A 13,870-nucleotide genomic window follows, 5' to 3' on the forward strand; every position below is an offset into this window, starting at 1 on the left:
TGATTCTGCTGTTGACTTCGTGGTTTTGACTGGCTTAAAAAGGCTGACTTAACATTGCTTTGTGCAAATTAGATCTTTTTTAAAAAATGACTTTACAGACCTATCCCTCCCACTCCTCCCATCTTTCTCCTCCTCCAGGGAAGAAGAACAAGCTGCGTGTGTACTACCTGTCCTGGCTGAGGAACAGGATATTACACAATGACCCAGAGGTGGAGAAGAAGCAGGGTTGGATTACTGTAGGAGAGTTGGAGGGCTGTGTGCACTACAAAGTCGGTATGAAACACTGGATGTGTATGACTGTGGATGTGTATGACTGTGGATGTGTATGACTGTGGATGTGTATGGCGGTGGATGTGTATGGCGGTGGATGTGTATGACGGTGGATGTGTATGACGGTGGATGTGTATGGCGGTGGCTGTGGATGTGTATGGCTGTGGATGTGTATGGCTGTGGATGTGTATGGCTGTGGATGTGTATGGATATGTGTGTGCGTGCGTGTAATGCTGTGCCTGTGTGTGCATGTGTGAAGTGGGAGACCCATTCACACATGGTTTGAACCGGTGAAGTTTAAACCTGGCTTGTCTTATGGCACCACATCACCAATGTCACGACGGATTACTAATGCAGGTCTCAGTGAGTGACTGACTCCTTTGTTGTTTCCAGTGAAGTATGAGAGGATCAAGTTTCTGGTCATCGCTCTGAAGAACTCAGTGGAGATCTACGCCTGGGCACCCAAGCCCTACCACAAGTTCATGGCCTTCAAGGTAACACACACATAAACACCGACACAGAGACACACACACACACACACACACACTTTAATTCCGTCTTCTAGCATTATGTAGCTCCCAACTCCTCCCGCTGAAGTCATTTTGTAGCAGATGGCTCTCCATACATCAGGGATCACGGCATCTTACTAAAAATGTCCATCTCTACTCTCCGTCTGTTCCCCGGTGTCTTTTTGTTCTCTTCGTCCACCCATCAGTCGTTCACTGACCTGCAGCACCGCCCCCAGCTCGTTGACCTCACTGTGGAGGAAGGTCAGAGGCTGAAGGTCATCTATGGCTCCAGTGTTGGGTTCCATGTCATTGATGTTGACTCTGGCAACCCTTACGATATCTACGTCCCCTCCCACGTAAGGCTGTCTGTGTGTGTCTGTGTGTGTCTGTGTGTGTCTGTGTGTGTCTGTGTGTGTCTGTGTGCATGCACAAGCAGGGTGAGAGAAGGACACCTAATATCTGCTTTCTCTGGTGGCGAGATGTTGCCACCCCTCTGAAATGGTAACCTTACCAAAGACGGTGGATGAATCAAGATGTCCCAACCATGCAGATTACCGCAGCAGATTTCACACTTCCTGCCTGCACAGTGTACAGTTTTTTTGTTTTTTTTGTTTGCACCATGTGTTGCCATGGTGACTGTGTGGCTGACGTAGCGGGAGATTCCATTGTTGCAGCAGTTTCTCCTCCCACAGTGGGCGGTGGGGTTGGGGTTTTGGGGGTGGGCCAGGGGGGCCGAGGGAGGGTTGGAATGAAGGGACGGAGGGAAAAAACGGGAATTTGAGAAACGCCGGTCAGAGGAGCTGCCAGGGCGGTGCTCCGGGTTCCGCCCCGGCTGACACCAGCCCCCCCCCCCCCCCCCCCCAAACCCGCTGCACCCCTCCACTGTGTGGTATCTATCGCCCCCCGGCAGATTCAGAGTCAGGTGACGCCCCATGCCATCGTGGTGCTGCCGCGGACCGACGGGATGGAGATGCTGCTGTGTTATGAGGACGAGGGCGTGTATGTCAACACCTATGGGCGCATCACGAAAGACGTGGTGCTGCAGTGGGGAGAGATGCCCACCTCTGTTGGTAGGTAACACACACATCAGCCTGTATTCACACACACACACACACAACCCCCGTAAACCTCTCCACGCCTCTCACGGCGCACCCCCCGCCCCCGTAAACACTTCTGTGCACTCTCACTGTGTCACAAAATGCACCGCTCTCCTCCCCTGCTCACGCCCTCCTCCAGTAGGGCTGCGCCTCACTTTTCAACCCCGAACACCTCCTCCAGTCTTGACCTCAACCTCTGCTTCATCACCGACACCAACGTCTGCTTCAACTCTAAGCTCTGCTTCAACTCTAAGCTCTGCTTCAACTCTAAGCTCTGCTTCAACTCTAAGCTCTGCTTCAACTCTAAGCTCTGCTTCAACTCTAAGCTCTGCTTCAACTCTAAGCTCTGCTTCAACTCTAAGCTCTGCTTCAACTCTAAGCTCTGCTTCAACTCCAACCTATGGTCCATCACCAACTCCAAAGTCTGCATTGACTCAAACCTGTGAATCAACTCCAATCTCAGTTTGACTCCAACCTGTGCTTTGATTCAAACTCCAACCTGTGAATCAACTCCAACCTCTGCTTTGACTCTGTCTGCATCGACTCCAAACCCAGCATCTACTCAAACCAGAAACTCTGCTCCTAATCCAACTCTAACCTTATCAAGCGTATCCCTTCCACATCATATATTACTACACGTAAACAGACACTCAACCTGCATCTTCCCCAACCCGGAATGTACCACTTTATAATACTGAAACACTGAGGATATATCTACATGTACCACTTTATAATACTGAAACACTGAGGATATATCTACCTGTACCACTTTATAATTCTGAAACCCTGAGGATATATCTACATGTACCACTTTATAATACTGAAACCCTGAGGATATATCTACATGTACCACTTTATAATACTGAAACACTGAGGATATATCTACATGTACCACTTTATAATACTGAAACACTGAGGATATATCTACATGTACCACTTTATAATACTGAAACACTGAGGATATATCTACATGTACCACTTTATAATACTGAAACACTGAGGATATATCTACATGTACCACTTTATAATACTGAAACACTGAGGATATATCTACATGTACCACTTTATAATACTGAAACACTGAGGATATATCTACATGTACCACTTTATAATACTGAAACACTGAGGATATATCTACATGTACCACTTTATAATACTGAAACACTGAGGATATATCTACATGTACCACTTTATAATACTGAAACACTGAGGATATATCTACATGTACCACTTTATAATACTGAAACACTGAGGATATATCTACATGTACCACTTCATAATACTGAAACACTGAGGATATATCTACATGTACCACTTTATAATACTGAAACACTGAGGATATATCTACATGTACCACTTTATAATACTGAAACACTGAGGATATATCTACATGTACCACTTTATAATACTGAAACACTGAGGATATATCTACATGTACCACTTTATAATACTGAAACACTGAGGATATATCTACATGTACCACTTTATAATACTGAAACACTGAGGATATATCTACATGTACCACTTTATAATACTGAAACACTGAGGATATATCTACATGTACCACTTTATAATACTGAAACACTGAGGATATATCTACATGTACCACTTTATAATACTGAAACACTGAGGATATATCTACATGTACCACTTCATAATTCTGAAACACTGAGGATATATCTACATGTACCACTTTATAATACTGAAACACTGAGGATATATCTACATGTACCACTTCATAATACTGAAACACTGAGGATATATCTACATGTACCACTTCATATTACTTAATCATTGTGGATATATCTACATGTACCACTTCATAATACTGAAACATTGAGGATATATCTACATGTACCACTTCATAATACTGAAACATTGTGGATATATCTACATGTACCACTTCATAATACTGAAACATTGTGGATATATCTACATGTACCACTTCATAATACTGAAACATTGTGGATATATCTACATGTACCACTTTATAATACTGAAACATTGTGGATATATCTACCTGTCCTACTTTGGGATGGTTTCATTTTCTGTTTGTCCTTCTATGCATATGTGTCAAATACATTGTTTTTCTTTATGTGAAATATCTCCTACTTTCAAATACTTTTGTGCTGTGATTGATATAGTTTGCTTGGTACAGTTTGAGTAGCACCAAAACCGTACATTCCGAGCTAAATCAAGCCCAGCTCAGGTATTAGACTGTAGTAGATTCAGGCTTATTAACATCACATCTTTAACTATGCAACACCGCTCAGGGTTAGGCAGAGATGGAGAAACCAGGATCAGGTTGCTTCAATCCTAAAATGGATCTGATATTGATTTAGATCCGATTTATACTTCTCCTGTCCTTCCACTCTTCTGTCAACCTTCAGCTTATTGCGTCTGTCTGACTGCTTTCATCCGACTAGTTCTGTCTCAGTCTGAAACACTGTGACCTTGTGTTGTTTTTAAACTGTACTTAGTCCAAGGAGCTGCCTATATCGCGCTCCTTTGAAGGCCTTCCCACCCCTGCTCATACACACACACACACACACACACACACACTGTTGACACCCACACTCCAGGAGCTGAATGACAGAACTGGTTAAACATCCCAGCATCATCAGTGTGGTCTTGCTGTAACCACCCTCCCAGTCATAGTCATCAGTACCTTACAGAACCACGGCTTAGGCCCATCCCTATGCCAACAGGCTGACATGCATTTTAAACCACTAGACCTTCAAATTACTTCCACAGTCACCTTTGGCAATTCCCCCAATAACTCTGGGCGTCTCTCCTGTTAGCGTCACCCGAGTTTGTATCCGTCGTTCAGAAAACAGAAACTGCTGCAATGATTTCCTCCCAGAGGTGTGGCTTAGGGTCGTGATCTGTGACTGTAGTTTGAGTGAGTGCTCTCCTGTCCAATCCCCCCTGTCTGTGTGTGTCCCTGTCCCGCCCCCAGCCTACATCCACTCCAATCAGATCATGGGCTGGGGAGAGAAGGCCATTGAGATCCGCTCCGTGGAGACGGGACACCTCGACGGAGTTTTCATGCACAAGCGAGCTCAGCGACTGAAGTTCCTGTCAGAGAGGAACGACAAGGTAAAAGCGCCAACACATTTACACACACACACAGTATACACTCAACGCACAACACATTTACACACACACACAGTATACACTCAACGCACAACGCATTTACACACACACAGTATTCACTCAACGCACAACGCATTTACACACACACACACACACACACTATACACTCAACGCACAACACATTTACACACACACACACAGTATAAACACAACGCATTTACACACACACACACACAGTATACACTAAATGTTCAAAACATTTACACACACACACACACACACACACACACACACAGTATACACAACGCATTTATAATACACACAGTATACACTCAACGGACAACGCATTTACACACACACACACAGTATAAACACAACGCATTTACACACACACACAGTATACACTCAACGCACAACGCATTTACACACACACACAGTATACACTAAATGTTAAAAACATTTGCACACACACAGTATACTCAACGCATTTATAATACACACAGTATACACTCAACGCTCAATGCATTTACACGCACACACACACACACACACACAGTATACACTCAACGCACTACGCATTTACACCCACACACACAGTATACACTAAATGTTCAAAACATTTGCACACACAGTATACACAACGCATTTTTAAAACACACAGTATACACTCAACGCATTTATAATACACACAGTATACACTCAACGCTCAACGCATTTACATACACAGTATACACTCAACGCATTTATAATACACACAGTATACACTCAACAATCAACACATTTACACACACAGTATACACTCATTGCTCAATGCATTTACACACACACACACACACACACACAGTATACACTCAACACTCAACACATTTACACACACAGTATACACTCATTGCTCAATGCATTTACACACACACACACACACACACACACACACACACAGTATACACTCAACACTTTCACTCACACACACACACACACACACACACACACACACAGAGTAACCATCTAATCCACTGGTGCCGGTCAAAGATGCTGGTCAAGGATGCCCCCCTAGGACAAATACCAAATCCCTCTCAGCATCTCTAACTAGTAACTCATTCATTCTCACATCCAAACAATGGGACTCAGTCCTTTAAACAGTAAGAATGCATCAGGTCTCAGACTTTCCACAACATCTCCTGCCATGCTGCTTTTTGCAGGTGTTTTTCGCCTCTGTGCGTTCCGGCGGCAGTAGTCAAGTCTTCTTCATGACCCTGAACCGCAGCTCCATGATGAACTGGTAACCCCACCTCCTCGCCATCCTCCCTCCACACTGTATCTCCCTTACCCAGTAGTCAGGATGGAGGGACGAGGAGAACTGAGACAGACAGGTAAACGCGGAGCTCCTGCGAAGACGGGAGGAGGAAGTTGTCTCTCCGACGGTTGTAGTAGCATCGTCAATCACCAGAGGACACGGAGAGGAACGGCGTCTCTCAGGCTCACACACGGACAACTCTTTCCCTCTCTATGGTGCATTTAGTTTCTCTCAGGCTCACTCCCGAGCATCACCTTGTTCTCACTAGTACAATACCTTTAGCCAGTTATGGAATAGGGTGCCATTATGGACGTAGCTTCCATGTTTGTTCCAGGTGTTTTATTTTCAGTGGGTGTTTTCGGGACGTGCTAGGCTAGTTCCCCTCATGGGGTCAAGGATCTCTGACCTGTGTGGATTTACATGCTGAGGATAGATTCATGACTACAGGAGCACTTGAAAGAAAATACAAATAATGTCCCCAGTGGTCACAGAATATATGATGCTGTTGGCGTGTGTGTGCCACTCTTCAATGTCAGCCACGCTCCCTCTCTGTGACTGCTCTGTTTGACTTTTCATCTATTCCACATCTGTAAATACACATTCTAAGATCCAAAACAGACCTGCTTCTCTAATCTGACGCTCTGGTAGTAAGACCGAACAACATTCTGAGAGAAGGGGGCAGTCTTGAGTTTTAGTTCATCTTCCTCCTGTAAACGCGGTGTCTGTTCGATGTGTCTTCGGGATTGAGAGAGAGAGAGAGACAGAGAGGTGAAGAGATGGACAGAGACGTTTGTCAGACTTTCTCATGCACTCTACCTCTCTATCGCTCCATGTCGTCCGCTCACATTGTCCTTTATATTTGCATAGTAACACGCCCATTCGCTTCTGACTTCTGGACTAAGGCAATAACTGACTAGGTGTGACCGTGGAACCGATGACGTTTCCAGAATGTCCGCGTCAGTCAGTACCTTAGACTGGGTTGGTTTAAATGCACGGCCAGGTAGAACGACCACAGTCCACCATTAGGGTTTAATCACCTTTAATCTTTGAGGACACTGGGTGTGACTGAGCCATGTCAAGGTAGTTGGTGGAAGAAAAGATGGGTGTCTGCGCGTACTGAACCAGTCATTATAGACTACTGATGTGGAGCTGTGTGTCATAAAATGTGGCTACTCAACTGTTCACTGAGAATGACCGGTCACAGGCTGCCTAAACGGAAAACATCTTGAGGGATATTGCCTATATCGGAGTAGTAACAATTTCCAACTTTGGCACCCATGTGACCCTAAGCTGTTCGGACCATTATTTTTTGGGAGAAATAAAGTAGTTACAGTTTTTAGCCAAATTCCTGCAAGTCTACACCATTTGCCTAATTTTACACATGGTTATTAGTCCTGGACGAGTCCACATGAGCTGGTCGTTATTTAGATGATGACTTAACTACCTAACATCTGCTAGCTGATCAACTGGAAATGTACAGAGATTTCAAAGAAATTTGAGGAAGATTGCCCATGCACAACGTTTATTTTAATAGTACATTGGGCATTCTACTATTGCTACTCCTAACCATATTAAGTTGGAAGTCAAAATGTTTTTTAAGGTCTGGTTCCTGATTCAGATCGTGGTTGAGTTTGTCTGTAATTAAAGGCTAATCAAAATGAGCCAATTCCATCCACAAATCCCTTACCACATTAGTCATCATAGATCTGAAATAACTAGAGAAATATGAGCATGACCGACAGGTGCTTGGACATGTCGGCAGGCAGCTTGCTTTCACCTGTCTAGTTCTGTCAGATCTATGAACAGGGCAGAGTTATAGTTTGGTGAAAAGGGAGCTGACTCCCAAAACACAGTAGGGGAAATATGAATAAAGCATTTCATTGTGATAATACCTAATCGTTTAGAGAAACACAGCCATTATGTTTATACAATACGGCTTCCATCACTTTCTACAGAATAGAGAAAATGGTTTTAGGGATTTCTAAAACGTGTTTTTATCGTGATATAATTTGTATTTCAATTTTTATTAGTATGAGACTGTGAACACGTGTGCAAGAATGAGTGTTGAATCACTGGGATCAATAACCAATACCCAGAGTGGTAACTCCACGATGTAACGTTGTAACAACACTCGATTATGATCACAGAGGCGTCCTGTACTGCTTCACTTTACATTGTATCGATGTCTGTGACTGACATGTAAAATACACAGCAGCATTACGTCACGCTCTGGGTCGCATGATGTCTGACACATACACACACACACACACACACTAACATACTAAACATGGGATGAAATCCTGCTCTGCTGAGGGGCCGTATGATTTTTCTCTTGTTTGCTAATCACTTTTCTTCTGCAGAAACGTCTGTTATTAGTTCTGCATGTAGATTTGTCACTGAGGCTGTCTCAATGGGATTAGCTGTGTGATCTAGCAAGTTGGACTGCCCTATTGGGTGGTTTGCCCTGTATGGTAGACTGCCCTGTATGGTGGTCTGCCCTGTATGGTGGTCTGCTCTGTATGGTGGTCTGCTCTGTATGGTGGTCTGCTCTGTATGGTGGACTGCCCTGTATGGTGGACTGCCCTGTATGGTAGACTGCCCTGTATGGTGGACTGCCCTGTATGGTGGACTGCCCTGTATGGTGGACTGCCCTGTATGGTGGACTGCCCTGTATGGTGGACTGCCCTGTATGGTAGACTGCCCTGTATGGTGGACTGCCCTGTATGGTGGACTGCCCTGTATGGTGGTCTGCCCTGTATGGTGGTCTGCCCTGTATGGTTGATGGCTTGTCACGGTAGAATGGTCTTTACAGTAGACGACTATGTTTGCTTCAACTCCATAACCTGTAGTGTGTGTTTGAAGGGGAATGAACAAGATGCTGGTACTTATTTTATTTTGGGCGTACTGGTACCAGAACCAGTCAGTGCCGGCCCACTTCAGTCACCTCTCTGGTAGCAGTTATCCAGTGTTCTGTTCTGACTGTGTATGTAGAGGCAGGTGCAGGGAGATGCAGAATGGACAGCGGTTGTCATGCTCATAGATAATTATTTTTTGTGAGGGGGGGGGGTCTCTAAGGTTTGCACATTACAAATGTTTGTTTTAATTAGTTTGTAGAATTTGGCTAAATGTTTATTGATTATAAGGGAAGGTTTATATGGTATCTGCACACTGGATTCTAGCTTCCTTAAGAGCAATAAAGAGAGCTAGCTACTGACTTCACCAGTCTTCTGTTGCTTTTCTGTGTCCCCATGACCGACACACAGGCAGGTGGGGTACAGGGCTGAAGGTGAGCATGGATAGATGTGATTGTTAATGGTGATTCATTAATGTGACTTTGGGTGCATTTTATGACTTTCCATGTAGCCTACTCTCACACATTACATGTTTCCAGATGACAACATGCATAGAAGATGTGCTGTTTCTTTCTTAAATAAAATCAGTTAAACGTGAACTTAGTGTGAATTACTTTTTTAATTTTTTATGTTTACAACACATTCTGTTATCATGAAAACATAGTTGCCATGGCCCTATATTCAGGGTAAGCTCTGTAGCACTGAAGCGCTGTGTAGTATATTTGGTTTCTTTGGTCACTCTGGACATTCTTGTAAAATCTGAATTGGGCGGAAGTAAAGTACTACATTTGTTCCGCAAACAATGAAATAGAAGTTAGTTATGACATTGTAAGCCCTAAAAACAATAAACCCCTATAATCTGTGAAGCGTTCTTGATAGTAGCTGTGGTTACGTTCCATTTTGTTGTTGTCATTATACTCCTTGTTAGTGTGCTCTTCAGTAGGATGTCGGTTTAGATTCTGAAATAAAAATCACATATTAAATATTCTAAATATATATTTTCCAAAAATATGATTTGAATTGGCTTGTTTCTAGACGTTATTTGTGTCGCTGTACTCTTCAAGCTCATTTTCATAGTGTGCTCTCTGGTACTGTTGAACGCCAGCCCTGTGTTATTAATAAAAACTGACAATACTATATGGCAATGAACCAAACACAACCCACCTTTTTTAGGATTACACATTCAGCCAATCACCAGCAGAGGGAGTTTCAGTTGGATCTGTTTTCCTGTTCACCTCCCTGGGGGTGCTAATATGTTCAAAAAAATAAAAATGAATTGTCAGCAAACTAATCTAATCTCTGGGCTAACAACGGGATTTGTTGTCCAAAGGCGAGCAGGCTGCTTGAGGCAGATATGTTTGAGGTAGATACGCCTTGTCTCTGTAGTCTCTTTCATAACTTCAAAAACCCCATACTCCACCTTGGAGTAGCCTGATAAATTAAAATTACAACTCTGTTGTTCGCTACATGGGCAGGGAGTTGATTACCCTAGGCAACTCAATTATCATACTGTTTCTTGTGTAATTCAATATCTAGACATCCAATCCAATAGAAATTACTACTATGAGGAGAGCAGTGTCAACACCAAGACGTTGTCTCATTCAAGTACAGTTCACCAGGACTGTCCTCAGCCATGTGGAAGACAGTTTTTGGCAATTGTACAAACATTCACCAAAAGAAATACAAGAATATAGATGTTTTTTCTGTAGGACAGAAGGAAAACTATTTCCATTTTAAATGTAATTTCCTGCAATTCTACACATTTTGTCATTGTTACATGTTACAGCAGGTCAGAAAAGAAACGGTACTGTGATCGTGGTGTAAAGCTTTTGCTCCCAGGTCTTTGCAGTAGATTACAATGTTTATTTTAGAATACTGACTTGGTAAAATAACTTGAAAGTAAATTTACGACTGAAAGGTTTGTTGTGAATAAAAAGTGCTGTTTCATGCAGATTTTAGTCCTGGCCTAGAATATGAATTAGTAGGTAATATTATGAAAAATCTACTTTTTTTTCCTAATACATAATTATTTGTTTTAATGAATATACCCACTCTGGACAGAAAGTTGGGAGTTTTACTTCCGCAAACATTCCCTGGAGGCAGATCTGCCCCAAAGACAGATATTTATGGGTTTTGTTCGGGTCATTGGAGAGGGCATTGGTGACTTCCTCAGGTTGGAAAGGATTCCCCCCCAGGGATTTTGCCGCTCCGCCGGGCTCATCGCACTCACTGGGTGCCCCTTTTGCTGTCTCCCCGATGCGGTTTGGTGCTTTTGTTATCAGACATGGGCCCAGCTACCACCATTGTAATACCTTTATATTAAGGAACAGATAGTGAAATCAAAGTCTCTTACAGCTGGGCCCTGCGGATACATTTACACATACAGTTTATGTACAATGATTAAGACAAAATACAACAGGTGTTATTCCCTTAGAGGCCTCAGGTGACCATTAGGTGATGACCAGTGTCCATCTGTCCCCTATTTGTCTTGTTGTGGCATGTTCAGGCAATTGGCTACACTAGCGGAATACCGCCAGTAGGTGGCAGTGTACTCTCTAATTATGTCACATCCACTCTCCAGGGGCCCAGAGTGGATCTGGTAGAGAGTTCCGCCTGTGGCCGTCACCACTCTTGGGCAGTCATAGATGTGGGCCGGTCCAGCACCACAGTACCTCTCCCCCCGGGTTTCTCTTTTGCCTTGCCAGGGAAAGCACACTGACGCTGTTTGTTTGCGGGAGATGTGAGTGCTGCTCTGTGGGTGGACATGTTCATGCCAGTGGCCACAGACTCTCCTTTATGCATTCCCAGTCATAGATCTCATCCACTGCTTGACCAGGCCCAGGTTCTGGACCCTTTTTTGACATCTTCGGTCCTGGGAGTGAGATCTGTGCGTCATTCCCCTGAGCAGCCATTCATTTCAAGTGGTGCCAGGAACCTGGTTTGGGTCCAACAGTCGGCTGCCCGGCTAATAAAGGTGAGAATGGCAGGGCCAGCCCCTGAGTGGGCTTATATGTAGGACAGGGGCTTCCCCTTGAATGTGGTTGCGATGATTCAGGCCGCTCTGGCTTCCTCAACGCGGTCCCTCTAGCAAGCAAGTGTATTTATAGAGCACAATTCATAGAAGCAATAAAGGTGTGCATTACAAAGAAAAATAGAAAATATAAAAATACAATAGCATAAAAACAAATACTCAAATGAGAACATCAAGATAACATCATAATAAAAAATAAAATAAGAAAATATTAAAAAGAATAAAAACGGGATAAAAACATAGGAAGCTGTAAAAACTGTAAGGCTAAACAATGCGGTTAAGTTTAAGTACTCAGTCACAGGCAGTGTTTTTAACCTGGTTTAAAAAATGTATACGTTTGGGGCACGTCTAAGATCTTCTGGTAGTTTATTCCAGTTGTGTACAGCATAACAGCTTCTCCATGTTTAGTTGGGCTCTACTAGCTGACCTGTGTTCATGAATCTAAGTGCCCAGCTCGGTTTATATTCTTCAAACATATCAGAAATGTATTCGGGTTCTAAAACAGTCAGAGATTTATAAACTAAAAGCACCACTTTAAAATCTATTCTGTAACTGACAAGTAGCCAATGCAAAGATTTGAGAACTGGGGTGATGTGCTCTTGGTCCTGGTTAACATTCTAGCAGGATAATTTTGAATGAGCTGCAGCTGTCTTTTTGGGGTGTCCAGTTTAGAGGCCATTACAGTAGTCAATCCTACTAGATATAAGCATGGATGAGCTTCGCTTGTTCTTTTTGGGACACCAAGCCTTTGAATCTGGCTATATGTTTAAGATGATGTAATGCTGTTTTGGTGACTGCTTTGATATGACTGTTAAATGGGAGATCTGAGTCTATTAGAACACCACGATTACACACTTGATCTCTGGTTTTAAGGGCCTGAGAATCCAGCTCTTTACTAATACTTGTTCTTTTTGTTGCCAAACACAATAATCTCTGTTTTATCTTGGTTTAATTGTAGACAATTTTGGTTCATCCAGGTATTTATGTTCCCTATAAAGTGACACAGAGAGTCTATTGAGCTGTTGTCATATGGCTCGAGAGCCATATATATTTGAGTGTCATCGGCATAGCTATGGTAGATCATGTTGTTGTTCTGAGGAATTTGGCCCAGAGGTAGCATATAGAGACTGAACAGAAGCGGTCCAAGAACTGATCCTTGTGGAATTCCGCATGTCATAACCACCCTATCAGATTCATGATTACCAATGGTGACAAAGTAACTCCAGCCATCTAGATAAGATCTGAACCAATCAAGGACTGTCCCGGAGAGTCCTATCCAATTTTTGACTGAAATTTGTCCGCTTGAGGTCTAGCTTAGTTGCAGATGTGCTTGCTCACCTGGCAGAGTTCTGGGGTGTAGCCGTTGTTTTGCTACGTTTGATATTGTCCCTGCAGCCACCTCGGCGTGGCATTTTGGACTTGTGACGGCGCCTGGTCTTGTACCACGCACTATGTGAGGCCCCATTCAATCATTTCGGGGTTGGATGAATGCGCCTTCACCAGGCCCACAGCGTCCTTTTTGTTCCTGGCATTGGGGCCCAGCATGTCGGAAGCCCACAAATGTTTTCGGTCCATCCCTTCTGTGCACCGTTTGCAGTCGGTGGCTTCGAAGGTTGCGCCCCGTCCTGTTCGTCTTTTGTGCCTACAGTGCACGAAATGAAGGGTTTGACCTCCTTCCATTGCCGCCCCTCCCTGTTTACGACCACCGTCCAGATTTTGCC

At 43.6% G+C, this 13,870-nt stretch overlaps 1 protein-coding gene across 11 annotated transcripts in view; it reads left to right on the plus strand.

Annotated features, from left to right (window-relative positions):
- Positions 1-8,733, plus strand: part of tnikb (TRAF2 and NCK interacting kinase b) — a 35,616-nt gene extending 26,883 nt beyond the window's left edge. For all 11 annotated transcript variants that reach the window (XM_029116194.2, XM_029116199.2, XM_029116196.2 and 8 more), the window contains 6 exons: positions 139-273; positions 664-764; positions 986-1,135; positions 1,690-1,849; positions 4,836-4,975; positions 6,172-8,733. In XM_029116194.2, the coding sequence (XP_028972027.2) occupies positions 139-273; positions 664-764; positions 986-1,135; positions 1,690-1,849; positions 4,836-4,975; positions 6,172-6,255 (770 nt within the window). In that variant the 3' untranslated portion in view covers positions 6,256-8,733. The remainder of the gene's footprint in view (positions 1-138; positions 274-663; positions 765-985; positions 1,136-1,689; positions 1,850-4,835; positions 4,976-6,171) is intronic.
- Positions 8,734-13,870: the final 5,137 nt, after the last annotated feature.

The sequence above is a fragment of the Esox lucius genome, chromosome 21, assembly GCF_011004845.1.
Source record: "Esox lucius isolate fEsoLuc1 chromosome 21, fEsoLuc1.pri, whole genome shotgun sequence".
Taxonomy (NCBI): domain Eukaryota; kingdom Metazoa; phylum Chordata; class Actinopteri; order Esociformes; family Esocidae; genus Esox; species Esox lucius.